The sequence below is a fragment of the Dysidea avara genome, chromosome 11 (assembly GCF_963678975.1).
Source record: "Dysidea avara chromosome 11, odDysAvar1.4, whole genome shotgun sequence".
Lineage (NCBI taxonomy): Eukaryota > Metazoa > Porifera > Demospongiae > Dictyoceratida > Dysideidae > Dysidea > Dysidea avara.
The window spans coordinates 5,384,212-5,407,805 of NC_089282.1; the positions used below are offsets into that span (position 1 = coordinate 5,384,212).

At 40.2% G+C, this 23,594-nt stretch overlaps 1 protein-coding gene and 1 long non-coding RNA gene across 3 annotated transcripts in view; one reads left to right on the plus strand and one right to left on the minus strand.

The window, feature by feature from the left end:
* The window catches only part of LOC136238022 (choline/ethanolaminephosphotransferase 1-like), a 33,302-nt gene extending 10,772 nt beyond the window's left edge, over nucleotides 1-22,530 (minus strand). The window contains exons 1-7 of one of the 2 annotated variants that reach the window (XM_066028330.1): nucleotides 22,426-22,530; nucleotides 3,035-3,129; nucleotides 2,854-2,985; nucleotides 2,015-2,253; nucleotides 783-867; nucleotides 603-722; nucleotides 399-551 (exon numbers count right to left, since the gene is read on the minus strand). In XM_066028330.1, coding sequence (XP_065884402.1) covers nucleotides 399-551; nucleotides 603-722; nucleotides 783-867; nucleotides 2,015-2,253; nucleotides 2,854-2,985; nucleotides 3,035-3,129; nucleotide 22,426 — 825 coding nt within the window. In that variant the 5' untranslated portion in view covers nucleotides 22,427-22,530. Of the gene's footprint in view, nucleotides 1-398; nucleotides 552-602; nucleotides 723-782; nucleotides 868-2,014; nucleotides 2,305-2,853; nucleotides 2,986-3,034; nucleotides 3,130-22,425 lie in introns of both variants that reach the window. The other variant, XM_066028329.1, reaches the window with a different exon arrangement.
* LOC136238877 (uncharacterized) lies at nucleotides 14,022-16,728 on the plus strand. Its single transcript, XR_010693237.1, has 4 exons — nucleotides 14,022-14,361; nucleotides 14,441-14,630; nucleotides 14,687-16,105; nucleotides 16,159-16,728. It is a non-coding gene; the product is annotated as an uncharacterized lncRNA (long non-coding RNA).
* Nucleotides 22,531-23,594: the final 1,064 nt, after the last annotated feature.

Consider the following 23,594-nt stretch of genomic DNA (forward strand, 5'->3'; position numbering starts at 1 on the left):
AGATTCTTAAGACTTCGCAACCATCTGCAAAGGCCATAATGACAAAAATCAACCTACTAAGGAGTGATCAAAATTACAAGAGAGTCTGCTCTACTCAACAATCTACAACTTAGCCTGTTTGTGCCCCTCCCCTTGCCAACTCCTGGATCCGCCCCTGAACATACTACTGATTTGTTGACTCTTTAGTTTGGTCAAAGTTTCATTGTTTACAGTTTCTGCCCAGACACAGAGGTGGCATGATAACACTTTATAATTCACAACAACTATGATGTAGAATTTATAAGCATTTTTATCCTAATTTTTTTCTTTTACTACTCATCTGCATGTCTATGATTTAATCTGAACATAGTATCTGTGGACCTCAACATGATACAGCACAGTGGTCACGCAACACTCACAATTAATGTAATGGTGAGTTTAACTAGAGGTACACCAAATACCATTACGTACAACAAGACATTTGATTCATTAAATTGCGACCAACAGGAGTAGCTGAACCCGCCAATTAACACTGCAGCCAATGGGATAGCTGGATAGAGTATGGTGATATTCTAGTAAATAAACAATTACATTATTATAACAGTTAAATAAACGATACTTACGTTTCCTTTTATTTTTCGTCCATCAGTCATGATGGCCACAAGGCACTGACAAATATTGATCATTCCACTCAGAGACACAGCAGTCAACAACAAATTGCGTAATTCAAACTTTCCAAATATCTTTTTGAAAACATATTGTTATACCTTTTACACTGATAATAATATCAAAGATATACTCACCATCATACGCCATGTATCCACCCCACCCAAAAAAGTTATCATGTGTACAGCCATAATCAATAATTGTGCCTCTGTAACATCTATCCTGTAATAACCCAATATACACTGATTGAATAATATACACAGCCCTTTCAAAGAATTTATATATATATAGACAGTAGTGTTTTGTGAGGTCCTAAAGAAGCTGGCATGTCACACTGTGGATACATTGACCTGAAGAAAGAAAATGTGACCCGGTCTGCGAAAAGGGCTCTTATAGCCTTTCCAATTGCATATATATGGTAACCCATAACTTGACTGGTGAATATGGTACAAGCCTACAATTTGGTCACTCAACAACCCTAACCTGGCAGTAGCTGTGGGTGTAATTACATGGTGATAGCTTTAGTAGATTAGGAGTTATGATTAGCCAAACATGGATAATTGGAAAGGCTATAAGAGCCCTTTTCGCAGACCGGGTCACAAATATAATATTCACGCATGTGATCCCTTATCTGACTGAAATGAATATTACAAAAGAGCAGTCCACCTAGTATAGTAAATGCCAAATTTAAAGTAAATCCCCTCAGCCAATCCCAAGATATCGCAAACCAAGTTTTCGTTTTTCCTGTTTTTTCTCTATAAAACACAAACTGGTACTCTGATCAAGCTGAAATTTGGCATACTTAAAGAGGGTCTAAATACAAATCAGAGTATTAATTTTTGAGCGAATCCAATCATACATGGAATTTTACATGTAAAAAATGAACTTCTGTTATGCCTAGTGGGTAAACTGCTTTACAAAATGAGTTGAAAATTCAATTTGTGGATAGATTAGCCAGTTTTCATGCCTATCAAGTAAACTGCTTGCAAGAACAAACTAAAAATCAGGAGTAATCATGTATAGTGGCAAAATGAAATAAACTTTAACATCATTCATCAGTATATAACTATCATATGTATGTAGAAGAGCTGTACTAAAATTCACCAAACGTTTCATTTCATTGTTTGTAGTATCCTCAGACTGACTGAAGTAGGGATTAAATTTCAGCTACAAAGAGTTTTACAATAGATTCAGGTGCAGATAAGATTTTAACTGGTCAGCTCCTGTATTTTCAAAATTTCTTTAATCTGCCATAGCTATACTAGGGCAAGGTTTGTTTTGCCACGCATGGAGGCAAGTTTCTGTACCTACTATACTCTGACTGAGTAGCAGTGTTGGTTAACACCAGTAAATCCATGAATGCACTCACCATCTAACTCTCATTCTTTCAATGCTGTGGCACTGCCAATGGCAACAGTAGAACACACTCAGTTGAAGAGCCATCAGTGCTAGGAACATGTTAGGGGACTCACTAAGGCCAAGAGCACTTCCACAACATAGCAATACGAAGATGTTAGACATAGAGTCACACCCATGGTCAAACAGTTCTGCTAATGGGTCATCACAATCGCTGCGCCGTGCTTGCTTGCCATCAAGTGCATCTAGTGACTGATAGATAAATGTGTTGACTGCACAAAGTAGGAATACCCACTGAGGCGCCTATACAATAACCACAAAGATAGTACTGACATACAATAATTAAGTAGATAGTTTGTGTACAGGGGTGGTTCTAGAAATTTACTGACTGTTTTCCAACTCCAGCGTCATACAAGATCATAGCCATCCATGGTCAACCCCACTGACACAGTGGAAGATCCAGCAGGCATTTGGTTCCACTTTGGTAAAAAAACTAACAATGGGTAAAAATTATCCCACAACATTGTTGCACAGTTGAATTTCACCATTCCATGCAGGTCTTTGTGGACAGATTTAGGCAGTCACAACACTTTAAAAAGCACTAAAATAAAGCACTTAACATGCTTGAAAATGCTGGAGAGGCAATTTGGGTGATTAATGATGTGACGAAGATGAGTAATAAATTAATTGTCCACTAGAAGTTAGTGTAATAAGTAATCTCAAATAATCTCTTGGTGATTTTAGCTTAGGATTACTCTGACCGTCTTCTCATTTTTTTTTTCAATTTAAAAAAGCTGACTGGTTTTGGAAACCAATGAAACTCCCTAGAACCACACCTGTTTGTATATTTACCTTTCCCAGAATATTTGGGTCATAATATATAACAAACAAGGCAGCAATAAAGTTAGCCATTAGCCCACAGACTGTCAGCACATTTGGATGAACCCATAGTGGAATATGTGTGAACATCCACTCCCAACAAACCTGTGTAACACATGGCACAGCCATCTAATAGTGACTAAGGCAAGCTCACTTGTAAATAAGGGTCAAGTAAAGACACACCTTCCGATTTGTAAACATGCTTTTCTAGTTTCTGCACCTGATGTGATGTTAACCTTCTTACTACCACTATATTGCATCGAAAAAAGTCATTGTAAAAAATGTTCTATCACTTTACAGAGAGTATGGCACACAAATATACATGTAACTACAGTGTATAATTAGCACAAACACAAATGCATGTGAACGCACACACATACGCATACGCACACACCATAGATAATATGTGCGTATATTATCTATGCACACACACGCACGCACGCACACACACACACCACATACGCACGCACACACACACGCGCATCCACCCACTCCTGCTGTTGGTGTGTTACGCCATGACAGTATTGCCAGGTTTATGTCCCTGTTACCTTTGGTCACTTTCTTCAGCATACCTTTGGCAATTTTAACTGCTGATTCTGCTTTGCCATTTCTTTGGTTATGATATGGGTACTGGTGACATGATTAAATCCCCACTATTTAGTAAAATCTTCATATAGCTGGGCTCTGAATTGTGGCCCATTGTCAGTGATCACCTTTTCTGGTATGCCATAACGTGCAAAGTGACCTTTGGTGCCCTCTACAATATTTTCACTTGATGTGTCACTTACTGTGTCCAATTCCCAAAAGTCACTGTAGTAGTCAACAGTGATGAAATAAGACTTCCCCGCAAATGTGAACAGGTCCTGTACAACAATACACCATGGTGTAATTGGAGCTTCTGATGACAACAGAGGCTCTTTTGTTGTTTCGCTGTGTACTCGTTACAAATGGAGCATTGGCTGGCTAGATGCCAGATTTCATAGGCCAGAATATGACATCCCTTGCTCATCTAACACAGGCTTCTGGGCCTTGGTGACTTGAGTGAATTCTTTGCAGCATGAGGGAACACATGCATTTTGGGATTAACACTTTAGTGCCTTTGAAGATAATGGTAATATCCACTACAGGTTCATCTCTGTAAGGCCAGAACGTTCTAATGGAAAGTGGTACATTCTGCTTGAGTTCTGGCCATCCTTGGTGAATGACTCTGGTAAGCTTACTGAGGGTCTCATCCTTAAGTGTTGCTTCTCAGAGACTTACTAGCCCAATCTCACTGAGTAGCACATGCTTGGCTGGATCTATTTCTTTGTACAGTTTGGCTTCTTGATTTAGTTGAAAAATTTGGTAATCAGTTTTAAATGTTGGTGAATGTAACTGTAAGTATGCACGACTTAGCATGTCTGCAATGTACATTTGCTTCCCAGGACAATACTGGAAAAAGAGTGTCTTGCCAATGTATTTGTATATGAGCGTTTCAATCAATATATTCATGGTCAGGAGCAAACGGTGGTACATTCTGATCACAGACCATTAGTGCCCATTTTTAACAAACCTATCTATAACGCACCAAAGCGATTACAGCAAATGCTCTTGCGATTACAGAAATACACACTAAAAGTGCATTTGCACATAATTTTGTTCTGCTTTCATCAATGAGTGCGAAATGAAGGCAACAGGCTGACCCTGTTGAAGAAACGTTGCGCCAAGGCCTTTTTCAGAAGCATCACATTGTATTGTAGTCTCCTCCTTTACGTCATGAAATCTGATGACTGGTGCTTTTGTGATAATAGCCTTGAGGGACTGGAATGCTTCCTCCTGTTGGCTTTGCCAAGTGAATATGGCTGAGAAAAATATTGCAAGTAGCCTAAAAAGCCTACCACTGCCTTCTTGCTGTCTGGTCTGGTCTTGGCATATCACTGATGGCCTTGACCTTAGTTGGCTCTGGGCTTAGACCATGTTTAGTTAAGTGGTGTCCCATATATGAGACTTCTAAAAAGCAGAGTTTAAGCTTTTTCTTGTTGAGCTTCAGATTCTGTTCACGTGCATGCTGAAGTAGGTATTCCAAATTTGCATCATGATCACGTTGACACTCTTCATCAGTATCTCCACACCCAAAAGCCAATATATCATCCGCAATGACCTCTACTCTGTGAAGGCCTTGTAGGATCATGTGCATTCTCCTTTGTAATTCTTCAGGAGCAGAAGATATACCAAATGGCATGCGCAAATAGCGATAGCAGCCAAATGGAGTCCAAAAGGTGGTCAAGTAAGAGCTAGTGTCATCTAGCTTCACCTGGTGGAAACCATCTTTGGCATCTAGTACAGAAAATACCCCTTTGTCAACATAAGCAGGAGTTCCTCTAGTGTGGGCATTTGATACTTTGGTCGTTTTATTGCCTTGTTTAAATCTCTGGGATCTATACATAGACGGAGTTTACCAGGCTTCATAATTGCTACCATGTTACTGATTCATGGTGTGGACTTCTCTACTTTTGTTATAATACCTTGCTTAATAAGCTCTGTCAACTTTTGTTTTAACAACTCTTTCATTGCCACAGGTACCCTTCAGTGAACACGTTGTATTGGTACTACCGATTTATCTATATCTATGTGGTACTCATCCCCAAGCCCCTAAACACATCATCATACTGGTCAATAAGTTTAGTACTAGTAACATTACAAACTGTATCAACTGTTATAAGTCCTAACTCCATGCATGTGGTACCTGATAGTAGGGGCTTCTTGTCTCCGTCTAATAGTGTTGTTGAGTACTGAAACTAACAGTTCCAGCCCTTTTATTCCAGTTCCAGTTCTAGAACTGGAACAATAATTTTGCCTTCCTTAAGACTGAAACTGGGACTAGAACTATAATTTTGCTTTCCTCAAACTGGAACTAGAACTAGAACTATAAAGAATATTTATCAAGTACTGGAACTAATACTGGAATGGGTCATAACCATACAGTTTTTGCCAATTAGAGTCATGCTCTTTACAAGACCAGGAATTTTTTTGCTGACAAAAGCACACAATGTAATATATAACTTCATAAAAGCTGTATGTATTACAACCATGTATGCATGTCAACGTTGAAACCGGGTCACTACTGCTGACCCGGATGACCCACTGACCCGGATAGCAATCCGGGTCAGACCCGGATAGCAATCCGGGTCAGACCCGGATTTGACCCGGATGTGACCCGGATGTGACCCGGATTAATTAAAGCCGAGACGTGTTTCGGCTAGTCTCGAGTGAGCGAACGAGTCTACATTTTGAGCGTTCGATTCGTGTTGAGTAAATATTGCAACTTCAGCCTAGCTGTAGGTCGAAGACCAAAAAAAAAAAAAAAAAAAAAAGTCTTCACCTACTGACAATAGCTACCCCTCACCATAGATACCCTCAATTTCGTGCTACATACTACACTTACTAACAAATGAGCGTGGCTGAGCGTATGTTGGTAATGCGATAAGTGGGCGTGGCTCACGAAAGAGCTACGCGATAGCGTTTATAAGTTTCCACGTCGTCAAACGAACAATTTCGTTTCTCACGTGATCCAATCCGGGTCAGACCCGGATAAATTGTAAACCGGGTCAGACCCGGATGACCCGGAGAAAATGTGACCTGGATGACCCGACCCGGTTTCAACGCTGATGCATGTGCTAAAACACTGCTTGAAACAACTGATTACCTATAATATCAGAGGAGAATGCCAAATGCAATTCTGGCTCAGTTACATTGTTATGTCTGGTTCAGTGTTTGATAATCAGCTACAGGTCTTTTAGTACCACCCTTCAGACTTATTAGTTACCTTAAAGGGTCTTAGTAAATTAAAGCCTCAAAGGGGTACAGTACCGCTCAGAGGTAACGTTACAATCCCTCGCGAGTGCTGAAATCCAGGCCATGACTCGACATGACACATGACTGGAATACATCACGTGCAAAGGTACGCGGGTTGCTGGAGCAGCCACCTGAGGGAGCTTGCGTGTTGTGGCTACATGTGGTGAGTTAGTTAGCACACACATGCCAAAGAAATCACGGGTCAAAAGTTGGCTACACGAGTGTCAACCGCTCGCAAGTGTAACGTTACCTCTGGGAGGTACTGTAGTTGGAAAAAGCGGATACGGTCGGACACAGATATTTTTAAAACACACTTTTACATTTACAAAACAGTTATTTTTCATACCTAATGTTGTTTTTACAGCAGCATTCGCTTCCAGATCCAGGCGTCGATCTTGTCATAGCGCTTATCCATTTATAAGTGCATGTGCAAAGGGTAGACTAGCACTCTAAAGAACGTAATATAGTGTTGTACACATGCTCTAGAAATCTAATTCAGAGTCATAGAGATTAAGCTGGCATGTCCCAACCTAATCTCGTAGGCCAGGTCCCTGAAATCCTCAATGCTTGGTATAAGCGCCTGCGCCTCATACTAAAAGGCATAAGATTGTGGATTTGGCCTGCTATTGAACTTTGATTTTAGTGTTTGATGTGGTGTATGTATGTATGTCTGTCTGTCTGTCTGTATGTATGTATGTGTGTGTGTGTGTGTGTGTGTATGTATGTATGTATGTATGTATGTATGTATGTATGTATGTATGTATGTATGTGTGTGTGTGTGTGTGTGTATGTATGTATGTATGTATGTATGTATGTATGTATGTATGTATGTGTGTGTATGTATGTATGTATGTATGTATGTATGTATGTATGTATGTATATTTGTGTTATGAGGGTTAGACGCAGTTTAACCCAGGTTAACTGGCCGATCGTAGCCCGGTTCTTTAAAGTGTCATGGAGATAGAGGACGGAAATGGCGGCAGGCTATCTGGCATCTCGTGCACGGAACAATAAGCATACACGAGCAGAAGTGCGAACTAGTTTTCTTTCAGTGAGACAGTACAGTAGAAGAGCGATAGCAACAAGAGGAAGACACTTGTGTGGGATAGTCAGTCAGCTACAGCGGATAACGAGGAACGGAGTAGAGACTGAGGATGGCAGAAAATTGTCAGCAAAGACGCTGCTCAAGAAAATAGGAGTCAGGCCGAGAGTAGCTTCGTGAAGGCTTCACAAGACTGGAGTCGGACAACTGAGACTGACTCGCTTTGCCACCAACTGTCACGAGGTAAGTAGAAGCCCCCGCCTCAAAGGGTTCTCCCTGTAGCCATATGGCTGAGGGATGACAACACAGTTGTGTTCACGTGGCGAAAGAGCGAGGACTAAAGGCGGGGGCTGTGAAAGGGTCGAACGACGCAGGATGGTATCGAAACCACAATTAGACTAGAAATAATAGGGGTGCTGGGCCCGTAAACGTTAATTGAAAATCGTCGAGGATATGTGCTGAGCTAACGTGCCAGCAGTCAAGGAAGGCCAGCTCAACCGCGAAGATAGTCGATTACGCAGTGTTACGTACTGAGCTAACGTGCCAGCAGTCAAGGAAGACCAGATCAACCGCGAAGATGATCGATTACGTGCTGAGCTAACGTGCCAGCAGTCGAAAGCAAAGCCAGCTCAACTGCGAAGATTGTCGATTACGTGCTGAGCTAACGTGCCAGCAGTCAAGGAAGGCCAGCTCAACCGCGAAGATAGTCGATTACGCAGTGTTACGTACTGAGCTAACGTGCCAGCAGTCAAGGAAGACCAGCTCAACCGCGAAGATGGTCGATTACGTGCTGAGCTAACGTGCCAGCAGTCAAGGAAGGCCAGTTCAATCGCGAAGATCATCCATTACGTGCTGAATTAATGTACTAGCAGTCGAGGAAGGCAAGTTCAACCGTGAAGATGGCCGGTTTATTACGTGCTGAGCTAACGGGCCAGCAGTCAAGGAAAACCAGCTCAACCGCGAAGATGGTCAATTATGTGCTAGCAGTCGAGGAAGGCAAGTTCAACCACGAAGATGGTTGATTATGTGCTGAACTCATGTGCCACCAGTCAAGGAAGGGCAGCCGAACCGCAAAGATTGTTTATTATATGCTGAGCTGACATACCAGCAGTCAAGGAAGACCAGTAAACCGTGATATATAGTCGTCGATTACATTTATTTAGAATTTGATTATTATAAAGGCTGCACACTTTAAGGATGCTGAAGGTCCACCAGTATCCTGCAGGTAGCTATCGGTGGCCAAGTTGATCACATCAATGCATCGATGTGTCAAAAAAAAACAAAAAAAAAAACTAACGAAACTATCCCTACCACACTTCCCGTTTCTTACCACTTTGGGGTGGACGGTGCTAATGTGTGATACTATTGTTAGCGTACTCAGTTCTACAATAGCATAGTAGATGGTAAGTGAACTATATGGGGAGCTAACATGCCAGGAAGGCCAACGAAGATCATCAATTACATGCTGAGTTAACGCGCCAGCAGTCGAAGAATGCCATGCAGCTAAACTGGGAAGTGATAAACGGCGTGGGTGATGAGAATCCAATATAGTCTCACCCGAGATCCTTGTACAAAAGTTTAAAGTCAGCATACGGTCACCAATCAGTTGTAAACACCTGACGACAAGTATTCGGTATATTTCATGCGAGAAAAAGTCGCTTTCCGTTTGTCATCTGGCTTATTTACTGGTAACGTGACATCGCTCACCAACTAAAGCAGTGACCCATCATGCTAAAAGGGGTCACACACTGAATTGTAATGAATGTCACGAAGGTTACAAGGCATCGCACGATGCAGCCATGTGTTTCTATTGTGTATAGTGCCGCACCCTAGCATCAACTGCCCGGAAGTCTCCAATTAGTAGACCTGGTAAAGGGATTGGAAGTTCCAATAGTCCAAAAGCATACTAACATGAGTAAATTCAGAATTTACATTCATGTGTGTGACAGCGAGCTATATAGTAATCACTTACAGTGCATCAAAATGTGTGAATCACTTAGAGCAGATGAGCTCCCAGGACGATATGGTAATGCCACATTCCCCCCCTGGGTAGTTGTTTCATGATCCCAATTTTGGCCATCCGGTAGACTGAAAGTGGATACAGTAGCTGTTCACTGTGTCAGTAACACTCAAAAGCTGCACAGTGTCTGGTTGGCATGTAACTTAAACCTGCCCTCGTTGCTAGGGTCAGCACTCATCTGGACAGAAGTCGGTCGATGTATGTTGCACTTATAGGACAACTTACCTACCACGTAGGTCAGTTATTGGGGGCAAGCCCCACACTAGCGAGAGAGCCATAAGTCATCGTCAATTACACGGCAATTTACGATCAAATACGAAAACTTCCAGTCATCGTTCATTACACGGCAACTTCATGATTGAATATTTAAAAAAAAACAAAAAAAAAACGTACAAGATCTTTAGTGTTACACAAGGACGCAATAATATACAAAGTAGTGTCAGTCATCGTCAATGTCACAGATGTAATTAACGGTGTAGATTACTGGACTTTCTTATTGGTTCTGGTCATTGTGGAGGTCACGGCAAAGTTAAACAGCGTAGGCTACTGAGCTTATTACACGGAAGTTAAACGGCATGGATTACTGAACTTCCAGTTTTGCTGTCAGTCATTGACTCATCATCAATGTCATGGCGATTCTTCAAGACTTGTATTACAATGGATAGAGATTACTTCCTTCGAATGAATACCAACTAAGAGGCTGCCCACACGTTTTTGGATCTTCGATAGCAGCGGAAGCGCAAACACGCAACTACAAGATAATGCGCACTGTCACGGTGATGATCCAGACTATTTACAACTGGATGATGACATTGATAGCACCTAGTGACAACAGTGATGAAGAGCCACCAGATTACTCACCATTTGAACTGAATGCACAGTCCCCGACACTTCCAACAATAAAATGTGGTGGTATATAAACAAAATTCAAATAGTTAATGGTAATATTGAGGTAGTTTTTCATTACCGAAGGAACATGTTCCAATATATGTAATGACTGCCACTGCCTCACTACCTACATAACAGAAACAATGCCATACAGTCACCAGATCATAGACAGCACAATTACAACTACACAGGCTCGCCCCATGATGCTGATAGCATCTGTCTAGTCAAGCAGGTGGTGTAAATGGAGGTAGGCTCAATGCGTAACATCACATCATCACTACAATTTCAGCACAGTTATTACATCGATAAACACCCCTCCCCTTTTAGCCATCACGTGCTAGGTCAAGCCCATTCACTATTTACTGGCGCATGCAATCCCAGCTCTTGACAGGGCAATCAAGGGTTAGTTTGGGGTCGTTGACATGAGCTGAAAGTAATTCGGGACAGTATAAATGAAGTGCTAGAGAGAGGTAGCAATCTAGGTGAGAGGTGCGAAACAAGTTAAGGCCATACGTGTATAGAAAATGCAATACTGATCTTTGAAAGAGGGAAGTCATTAAGTACACGACTGAGTTATCAGTGGTCTTTCCATTTTTAGTATAATGATGGTGGATAACTAGGCTAGATAAAGCGATGTATTGAGCCATATAGCACATACAAGTTAATGAAATGTACCACAAAAGAATGTGCAAAGAGCAAAAGTGTTGGGAAGTACCAATACAGGTTACACTGAAATACGAGACACAACAAAGTGTATATACATACAATGGTCAGGTTAGACCCCAGTATGTCATGGGCAGAAGTACCCAGGACTGTTTACTGAGAATCTACGGCGACGAACCTAATGAGTTTGAACAAGATGAGATTACCTTGGTGCCAGTGGGAGTACCATCGAATTTCTTCGTTTTGAAATTTAGAGCACTGGGCATATTTCTTCACTTTGACATTCAGAGCATTGGGCAGTTGCGGTAACATGATCATTGGACACCACCATGGACTCTACAAGGGACTCTGACATTGGTACAGGTGTATGGTGACAATACAATTAGTATAGTACTTGTATCAAACAGTACAGTCGTACCGTTTAGGTAGGGATCATGGTGAATGTTTCGTGTGCCGTCCAAAATTCCGCCTTTAAAAATCATCCTACAGACATTTTACACAGCAAAATAAGCATTGAGATAAAGTGACAGGGATGGATTACAGTATGTTAAATGATGGCACTTCATTTATACAAGAGTTTACCAGTACGGTACATGTGTCGCAAAAAGCCTTTTACTCAGAAGGCTATTTCCAAATATTAACGGGTGTGTTAGGGTTAATTGGTAAATGGTATATGGATGTTGTTAATTACGAGATATGACAAAAAGGGGGTGTGTATAGACAGCAGAGTTGATTGTTTAGTTTCGGAAGCTCCTGCGTTGTCGAAAAGTTGCTAATAGTATGCTAAGCACAGTGGGACAAAATGGTGGTGCATACATATGGTTAAGTGAGGGAAATATGCTGAGTGTTTGACAGGACCCGAATCCAGAGCGCATATGATTGAGGGGTCAAAGCAAAGGGTAAGCAAACAAACAAACTAAAACAAATTAAAGAAACCCCCGTTGCTTGGGTGAGGCCTGGATTGCATAGCAACCCAGCCTCTGGGTACAGTGGGCACTGACGCCCACGTGTCTCACCCAAGCCTACTGAGGTCACGTGAGCCGTTGGGGAGGCCGTGGGCATGCAGTAACGAGCAATCCCTTACCCAGCATGGGGGGCAAACCTAGGTAGGTAGTGGGTGTCGTCATAATGCGTAATCGTAGCCAGTTAAATGAGGGTTAGACGCAGTTTAACCCAGGTTAACTGGCCGATCGTAGCCCGGTTCTTTAAAGTGTCACGGAGATAGAGGACAGAAATGGCGGCAGGCTATCTGGCATCACGTGCACGGAACAATAAGCATACACGAGCAGAAGTGCGAACTAGTTTTCTCCCACCTCTCCTCTCCCAGGGGTATGTCTGAATTCCAGTGTATTGTGCTTAGGCAATACACTGTGACTGGTGTTGGGTACAGTGGGCACTGACGCCCACGTGTCTCACCCAAGCCTACTGAGGTCACGTGAGCCGTTGGGGAGGCCGTGGGCATGCAGTAACGAGCAATCCCTTACCCAGCATGGGGGGCAAACCTAGGTAGGTAGTGGGTGTCGTCATAATGCGTAATCGTAGCCAGTTAAGTGTATGTGCACATGTGTCTGCACAGTGTTTAAATATGTACCTGATATCAATGCAACAAATTCCAACTGTTCATGTCTGACATAACGTTTGGTGAGATCTAGGGTCTTCTCACAGAAAAAAAGAACAATCCAATTGGATCATTTTATGGAAACTATATTTGGTCAGCCCGGATCATACTTGGTCATTCCCCTTAATTTTAAAACTTATCTTGCATGCATTTTAACTAGCTTGCCTCTATGGTTGCTACACTCAATGCAAGACCTAGGTGATGAAGTAGTACTGTCTATAGAAGAGTGGGGGAACCCAAGCTATTGTGTTCATGGCAAAATCAGCAACAGTAACAGGCATGTCTATTCATTTTCCATAATAATGAAATTATTCATTGTGTACCATTACAATGATGGCAGCAGAAGTCAATTCATGGAATTTGGGTGTCCTATACTAGCAGTTTCCTCCATTATAGTGGGCAATTTGGGACCATGTAGTATGAACCCCAACACATGATAGATACCACAGATTCTGGATCAGACTTGCAAGAGTAATTTTAAATGAAGTTTAGCAGAAAGATTAATCCTAAAGTTTAAAGCAATTTCTTGATATAATGTAGTATGAAATTGAAGGGTGGACATTGAGTTTGTAAAATATCAAACAAAACAAGGCATTCTTTGCAGCAAGCTTCTTCATAATACCTTCACCTCTGAGACATGGTACAGTGTATTCCCAGGTACTAACTCTGCCCTAGAAGTGCACTGACTCATAGCGCTTGAGTAGTGCAATGTTCTACTGGGTAGATATGATGGTACACATGATGGCGTGTGTGTGTGTGTAGTGTATTTGCGTGCATGTATGTACGTAGTGTATTTGCGTGTGTAACATGCAAATAATGACATATGTGCATTTAGTGAGATAGTTGCACATACTTCTTATGCTGCAGTGTGGAAAATCTGTCATATAGTGGGTATCCCACAAGTAAACATAACCTGCTTTTATGTGATTCAATATATCAAGTTTCTATCATGTTTTAATTCTGTAGTAATGACTTTAATGGTTAAACAGTATCAATAGTCAGTAATAGCTGACCCAGAATGACCATTGTTCAGAATTGACGTTGTCTGGCTGTAATATAATCAAGCCGGTAGCTGATTAAAAATTTAATTTACTCCACTTGAGACTCCTTTAAAATGTACAGGGGGTGAAAATTATTTCATCAGTAGCTAAGTCAGATTTCAAATCCTCTCACACTTCCATAATAATTATGCACTCTTCAAATGATTTAAAACCTTAGAAATTTACTTGTGCTAAATTTTCTACTTCAAAATAACCCATTGCCAATGAACTAATTAATCAGTCGATTTATCCTTTCTTGTTTGCTTAGTACTTTAAACAAGACTGTCCAGTTCTTATCAAGTAGGCCCTCAGTTGTGATGGGAGGCATTTGATAGTGACAGAAGTCATGGAAGAGCATAACCATGAAGTATCAAAGGTCAGTTATGATTTTACACTGCACATAATACTATTGTTGATTTATGATCACTTACCATGCCAACATTGATTTAATGAAGATGAACAACAAGAGACCAAGGAAGTATTGCAGTTAGGAGTCAATAAAAAAATTACTGCAACAGTATAATAGCCAGAAGACAGGGAGGATGGTAATTATGAAGGACATCAGCAATGTTCAAACACAGATGTTAGCCAAGTTACCTGGAAATGATCCTGAAGCCTTGATGACTCGTCTAAAGGCCATTGATGGTGACTGATATACTTTTGTATTTGTATCAGAATTTATGACTATTTTATCTATGTAGGTTCAACAGTTGATGTATTCACTGATGATAACCAGAAATTTTCAGACTTGCTATTCCAGGACAAACTTATGAAATTGAATTTTGCTTCCTATCCTTAAGTGCTTTGCATAGATGCCACTTACAAACCAAATGATTTATGAATGACAGTCTATCTGATGTTAACCATTGGTGGCAATGGGCAGAGTGACACTGTTGCAGTTTTCATCACTGCTGATGAAACAAAATATGCCATTACAAAGATGGTGGAATCCTTCAAAGCTGCAAAACCCTCATTGGGTTGATATACACATGTCATTATATCTGATAAAGATTTCCTGGAATGTTATGTTTTCCGTGCTGAATTTCCAAATGCATCATCCCCATTGCCTTTTTCATGTTTTGAGATCATTTAGATGGGAAGTGACATGTGAAAAACTAGGTCTTCAAGTTGGTGAACAAGATCATGCCCTCAATATCATCACAAAGTTAGTATGTTCCAAATCTGAAGCAGAATACAATGGCTACTATGATGACCTTTCAAATCTGAAGTCAGTAATTCATTATTACAATACAAATTGGCATCCAATTTGACATGAATGGGTGGAATGTTTTAAAGGTGCCAACTTTATGTTAGGTGAGAAAATGAATAACCACTTAGAAAGCATAAATGCCAAAGTCAAAAGTGTTTGTTCAAAGTATGCCAGCTTTTTTTGATCAGTTCTTTGCTGTACTGTCTTGCCTTCAAAATGAAAGAGATCACGAGAGTTTAATGGCAATGGCTAAGAAGAAAGTTATTCCAGGGGCGGATACAGGGGGGGTCAAAGGGGGCTCTTGACCCCCCTCCAAAAATTTTTAGTATACCAAGATCGAGATACTCTAATAGAGCAGTCACAGTATTAGAACAGTGTGTAATGAGCTATTTAAGGATTTTTATGTACTTTATCAGCTATAAATGGGAGGTTGGTGAGGTGGGTAGCTATTGTCAGCTGGCTGTGACCTTTTCTTTTTTATTTTATTTATTTCTTATCAAACCAGAGACAATGTAGTGCCTCAGTTCATTTCTGACCCTCCCTTTCCATAAGTCTGGATCTGCCCCTGTTATTCCACTTGAAGGTGTAGATGAGAAGCTGTATGCTCAACTACTAACCCCATATTATGCTTTTGACTTTTTACATAAGCAGTTAAACTTGAAGAATAAGGTTAAATGGACTGAATCTGGTGTCTTATCTGAAGGCACTCTCACAGTCACTGAAGATAGCTGTTAATGTAAATTTTGGAGCACAATGCACTTACCATGCCACCACACTTTTGCTGTTAGAGAAAAATTTGAACAAGCCTCTTTTCTGCTCTGCATTGGTGTCAGAAAGATGGAAGCTTTCATATTTGCATAGTGCATTTAGTCGTAAAAGGTCCTCTGTATACATGGAAGGTTCACTTACGGTGAGTTTATTTGTGTGTTAAAAATCATATTATAATTGTTGCTTCATTAATAGTTGACCACAGTTTTCAGAAAAGTCACTAAAGTTGCTCACAACATCAAAAATTTTGTAAGACACAACTAGTGATACAAGAACTATCTTCTCTTTCTTCTAAAGTAGGAATGATGGAGTTTAGGGAACACCTGTCTGTATTAGAACAGCTACAGGATATCTGGAAAGAAGGAGGAAATGCTGTTGTACAAAATATTGAAGTAATTTCTGGTGATCCTGGTACAGATATACCCTCTGAACAGGATGGTGACATTGGTCTAAGCAGTGTTGGGCAAGTTACTTTGTAAAAGTAACTAGTTACATATTACATATTACTTGCAACTGAACTATTTAGTTACAGTTACATATTACCCATAAAATAAAGTAACTATAATAATATTACATATTATATTACTTTGTGTCCACAGCCTTAAGCTGTCACGTGTGAAACTACCACTTTATCACGTGACATGATTGCGTTGTTGGACAATGTGCAAATCTTGGTTATAAGTAAGAAGCTGGTGAATAAGCTTCATTCAGTAGGCTTCATTACTTCGTTGTGGCTAGGCGTTACTCAGAGGATAACTAACGAGATTAGTAACTTCGTTACTTGTAGTAATAATATTACGTAATATTGGAGTAGTTACAGTAACTATATTACTTAACTAACGCGTTACATTTGTAAGTAAAGTAACTTGAGTTATATTACCCATTTTTATAGCGTATTTCGTTATATTACTTAGTTACCACAAAAGTAATAATATTACGTAACGCGTTACTTATGTAACGCGTTACTCCCAACACTGGTCTAAGGAGTAGTGTTGTTGAGCTAAATTGCTTAGCAGAAGAGATGTGTACTTCAGAACTGCCTGCAGTATTTGACAATGCTTCCACTGATCAGTCAAATTTGAATTTAGATGAGAAGTGATTTAGGTACAGTAGTTCTTTTTCTTAAAGCACCACCGCATGTGCGTACAGAAACTACATACAGCATGAGGATGTGTGTCATGATATTAATACAGCACAAGACAAAGCTGAGTGCTGCATTAGTATACAGTGTACTTCTAATCATATTCTGAGGGCCATGTTTTTGGTTTGAAGTAAATGCAATACATTACCCTGAAGTAGTGTATAATTTGTAATTTAAAGTAACAAAGTAGCTACCATCAATGTCAGTGCTGTTGGTCAGTACCACAAGGTTAGGGACATGGTATGATCGATGCATGATTACATTGCTAGCAAGTAATGTGATTACATTGCTAGCTTACAGACAATCTAATTTTTAAACTCATCACACATAATCAAAGGAAGAGTAGCCATGTTGCCATTTTAAATTGTATTTACTTTGCAGATCCGAGTACTACTACTCTGCCTCCTGTAATGTGCAAGAGGGGAAGATCCAAGGGTAGTGAGAAAACTGTTATTGGGCTACCTAGGAAGAAACCTAACAAAGGAAAGGGAAAATACAATAGGTGGGCATACACTTGCTGTAAGTTTTGGTGATGCCCCCCCCCCCCCCAGTTCTAGAGTTAAATGGAGTGTCAGGTATCTGGCTAAATGTTGAAAAATCTTATTGCTATAAAGACACTATACAATATAGTAACAGGGGCCTATAGACTCTGGTACTATGCACTGATAGCCACAAAGTGGTCAACACAGGAACCCTGGAAAGGCATAATTACAGTACAGATTGCATACAGCAACAAAGTTTAGTTCAGGAGATCCAACAGCAGCAAAGCTCTGGAATAAAGTCTGTATGAGCAGGAGATAACAATATGAGCAGCCTGCTCAAACAGTGATCTAGTTTGCTATTGATAAAGGATGGCCACTTCAACCAGCAAGTATTTCCAAAATAAAGTGGCCAATCTCAAGGTAAACAGTTAACCCAGAATCTGGAGAAGGTCATGTAATATCAAATGTAATCCACAACAATTAACCAAGCTGGTGTGGGTGGTAGAAAGACTGGTAGGGATAGCACTAAGAGGGCTAACACTAGAAAGATAGCATAAAGTTCACTGAGATAAAAGGTACTGAAGTCCAACTTGTAAAACTGTTTGTGTCTCCAGGTATACATGCCTTTATCAAGAGTAACAGAAATTCCAGTCAAGACATGGCTTGTTTTGTTGGTTGAGGGGTGCATGATGATGGCTAGGGTTCATATAGAGATTGGTATAACTGTAGTGTCACAACCAGCAACTGGTTCTTGACAACTGAGGTAGTCAAGGGCAATGGGACAGTTACCTGGACAGCTAAGATTAGGCCAGGCTATCTTGATTACTTGTTTCTCATCCACGGATTTCCATGTGGGCAGGAAGTTATTAAAGAAAACTCTAAATCTGTTACTACAAAGGGTAGCCTTTTATAAGAGCTAGTACTTATGTTTTACCACCATTTCTGAGGTGCATGAGTGACATTTGCTGTGCTGTAAAATGACAGCCAGCCTTCTTAGCATCAAACTATGTGTTCATGTGATTCATACAACAGCGATAGGTGATAGGGTAAAATTGGATACAGACAGGGATGAGAAACAATTAATAAATTTTTGCCTGGAACAGAATGTTGCCGGCTCTACAATTAACAGGGAGCCAGAATGTACCATAGTTTGCTGACTCCTTGAGAGGTATAACATGTATGTTCTGTGTAGAGATGGCCATTTGACACCATGTGTGACAGTTATAACATCAAATAAATTATAGCTATTTCTCATTCCATATTAGACAGGATTTCAGTGATGTGATGAACGATGAGTAGCTAGCTAAACTACTGTTTTCGACAGGCCAACCTGTGTACTGTTTCCTCTGACCTGCTCCTCTTCAGTTGTTCAGCCCCTTGATTAATAATCAAGAAACAGCTACAATACTAGTAGATGAGGTCCTTGTCTCGGTCCTTGTTGGCATTCTTCCAGATATATACTCAGATATATAGCTACTGAGTTCTTCGCACCTTTCAGTCTTCTGCTCAGTGTCTTTATACCCTGCATTACTTCCTTCAATTCCTTGTAAGTAAAGTATCCAACAACAAAAAGCGATGTACTGGTATGTCAGTCTTCAACCTTAACTCTTTCAGTCCATGGAAACAGTTAATTAATTAAGGGACCACGTGATGACATGCCAGAGCAATAGCCTGTGAGAGTCGCATCCAGCTGCCGGAACAATAGCAAAAAAGATCAATACCAGCTAAGAATGGCTGCCCTCCACCAAATATACATTGTATTACTGATAAAGCACATAAAAATCCTTATTTATACAACTTCATAGTTTACATAGCTACCCACACACTGTAAATTTGAAATCATACTGAAGGGATGACTCCTGTGGCAACTGAGTATGTCCCTCATACATGAGCTACAACACCTAATCTCATATTGATACAAATAAAGAAGCCACCAAAGTTATGTATTTGTAATTGTGGCTTCATGGAATGCATGCATTGCATCATCCTTGGCAGTATTATGGGTTCAGTTTACATAATAAGACTTCATTACATGAGAAGGATGAAACTTAAGACAGTGTGATTGCATGAGTGTTGTTAGCATACAAAGGAATCCAGAGTCAACAAGCTATAGTAATATTTATAAGCTATAATGATAGTATAGCTATATATAGCTACTGAAAGTCTGTCTCATCACGGCAAGGCAATTAGCTTGATAGATAGTGGAGTATAGCTACAAGTTTCTAAAAATGATGGCTTATTGTGTACATATGCCACCGTACCAGAATTCACGCATGCAGTTAGGCCACATAAACTTAATTATTAGTTTCTCATCCTACTATGTTCAAAATGTCAGTGAAGGAGGGCAGATTTTTTTAATATTTTTTACTAGCTAGATAGCTGAATTAGCTAGCTAAAATGACCCAGAACACCATCCTTCAAACAACGCATCATAACTTCCACATACTTCAGTTTACGGAGATGGGATTGCATTTATCAGAATCATTGATAAATTGTGCATTGAGTGATATGCAAGATTTTGTATAGCGACCAATGGAAAAGAGAAGAGAGAGCCTTGTATGGCAAATTTACACATCCAGATACAAAATTGTACTGTGAAAAAACCTTGTTTTTTCGTATGTTTTGTGATGTATCTTTGTATAATGGCCAGTTAAGCCATTTGTTCGGGTGGATTCTTAATCTGTACAATTCAACTCATCGAATGAGACCAAGTTTATATACAAATAATTAAATTTTTCTCAGTCAATAGAAATCCTAGAATAAGATGGGAGAGAAAGTTTTATTTTTGTTTACCTATACTGTACAACTTCAAAGGAAAATAAAGAACATACAGACAAATCAATAAAATTAGTACAATTACAATAAGGTGAATTATAGATTTAAATACTTGATATGAATTAGAGCCTTTAGATAAATTGTTCCAAAGCAAAATTTTGTAGATGGAAAAAAAAAACAAAGACTGGTGAGGTCTTGATTGATGACAGTGGTTGGGATATCAATTTTATTGTGAATAATTTGTATACATAGCATTACTATATTTATTTACCCTCCACTTAAATATGCTACAACAGAGTTGGTACATTTATAGTCTACCTTGAAATCTCAACTATAGATGAGTAGATCCAACACAGAACAGCCCGCTTTGTAACAAACACACTGTAATTTCATGGACCAGCTGGATTGGGAATCACTTGAAAATAGACGAACAAATTAAACATGTTTTGAAGCATGTGAAATGTTACACTTAAGAAATCCTAGGATTCTTAGGTGGTATGTAATTAATGTGAGTGTTCCATTTCAGGTCTGACTACATACATTGAAATTACACACACATCTTGGTCCAAACAACTTTTGTCTGGTGGATATGGGCATAATTTCACATGCACGGAAGGCTTAATTGAAATCTGGTTGATTTGGAGTTTTGGCATTTAGCCTGATTCATGGCTATGGCATCCTTAAATTTGTGCAAAAGAAAAATCAGCTCACTAATGAATATTATACATCTGGCATTAGTCCACTGCACCAGCTGTTAATAACTTCATGCATGCACGCACTTAAATAATGCTAGCAGAATATATAGCTTCCTTGTGGTTTCTGCTAAAATATTTGCTCCTCACACACTGCACAAAATTCGTCAAGTTTTAATTCAGCTGGCTCTTCCCTGTCACCAGTGTCTTCCTGCTTGCTTTATTTGTGGTATAGCTAGCTACATTCAGTATACTGATTTATGACTTGAAAAGCCAGCCCAGATTGTTTTCTAAAAGCAAAAACAGCTCACATACTATAAACTTTTGTAAGAACAAGTACCTTTCTCGATATATCCGTAGATGAACCATGGATGAACATCACTGAGACAACTAATCACACAATTAGTACTTCGTTACTAATGACAACCAAAAAGAACCCACAATCGATCCTTTAATTGTTTTTATCTTATGTTTAATCACCCGCTGGAAGTGCCACTGATATCTTGTAAGGGCAGTTTCAGCAATGGTAAGTTGCAAGCTTCCATTTGAGAAAGTGTTCCGCTCCATTCCGTAGAATAGACCCCACCCTTAGCTCAGTATGGCCAGTTCCTCCTCTCTGTCGCCGGGCGTCCACCTTTAGGAAGCATGAAAAGATTAAGCATCGTGCTTATGGTCAGCGGGTTCGAGAAGTGGAGCATGCCACTTTCACTCCAATTGTTTTGGCTGCCACTGGCGGTTTAGCCCATGAGGCTACTATTTTTTATAAGCGACTTGCTTCTCTTCTGGCCAAAAAGTGGGGAGATGATTATTCTGTGGTTCTGGGTTGGCTGCGTTGTTGCCTGAGCTTTTTGTTGTTTCGCTCGGCAATTCAGTGTATTCGTGGGGCACGGTCTTCCATTGGTGTTTACACCAGGACTCCACAGTCAGTGGACTTAGTGACTGTGGAATCCCATTTGTCTGCTTAATTTTGTTCAGTTGTCCAGTACTTGCAATCTGTGCTGGGGGTGGTAGGAAAGGGCAGTCCATCAAGCCCGGATTAAAAAAAAGAAAAATAAATAATGGCCACTGCATAATTATGTCACCGGCGGGTGGCGGCGGCCATGGGGCTATATTAGTCTCGCGTGACCAGACCACTATTTTACTAGGGCCATACAAACTGACTCTTTTCGATTGGCGTGCAGTCAGTGATTCCGGCTAAACCGAAACACGCCGAAACGAGTTTAAGTGGCCGTTCCTGGCACGCACGACGGCCAAAAGTATAGACCCGCAGCACAGCTTAATGAGGAGCTTAGGATCAAACTGAGCTATACGTACGTAGCTATATGCCATTATACACATGCACAAACAATCTGACAATGAACACAATACTTACTTGCTTCACTGTCCGCTGCTTTCCCAACCACTCAACGCAGTGGAATTTTTTGTATCAAACGGAGCGCTGAAGTAATTATGTGAAGCCTTACAAGGCTAATGTAATGTTAGGCGCAATCTGTGAATTTGCGCAGTTTATAAATTGCGCTGCACATTTTGTGAATTCATAAAATGCGCAATTTGTAAGAGCTGCGCATTTTATGAACTCTTTGGATTCTGGTCCATTCAGTGTACCGCCGTTACGTTCTTGGCTGATCAAGTGCGTATTATGGCTGCTTTCAGAGAGGTGTAATAAGCCCCACAGATAGGGTCCGCAATCCGAAAAATCAACTTTCACAAATCAATCCCCCTATCATTGTGGGATGTTCATTGTAGTATCCCATTGCTAGATCCACCATGAAACCGGAGGCACGATTGTTGTCTTCACAGAACTATCGATTTTAGTATTTCGTGAGATGCAAAAATTATTTTTAAAATTTCGTGCTCCACACAAAGAACAGGATAGAACCTGCTGCTTAGCTAGGTATTATGTAGAGTTAATGTAGTTAAAAAGTACGCACAGTAATAAGCAAATGATTCACTGGGTTACCGACACAGGGTTGCTTTCTCTCAAAAAGTAGAAAACAAAATACGAATTTTCAAATTCAAACTGCCCTACCAGCCAAGATAAGAAAAGCCAACTCTTCCTCATAGTGATGTGATAAGGTTGGATGCATAGTCTGTCTATGCTGTTAGTCTGGAAAGGATCTGAGACTTCTCACCATCTGGGTGAAGAACGTCAAAATTTTCGTGCATCATTTCAAGGGATTCTCTCAATAGTACCAAATTGCTTTCCAGTACTTCTGACTTCTGATGCCACACTGGTCACTTAATTTTGTTTACAATGATGATAAAAGATGGTTCATAACGTTTGGTAGTAGTAGTAGTTGGTATTTCTGTGATTTCATATGATGCAGTATACCAGCAGCTCACCAGGAGCTCCACCCAGCTCGAATAAAAATGAAAGATTTTGTGCATTTTTCGGTTTGTTTTGGGATGTTTCGCAGCATAATGGTGATGTAGGGTGATCTAGTAAAGATTTGAAGCTGCTGTGGAGCGTGAGAGGTGAAGTCAATTTTGGACGATTTTGCTGCCTCCCTTGATGCATAGCTTAGAGCGAGACGTGGAAGC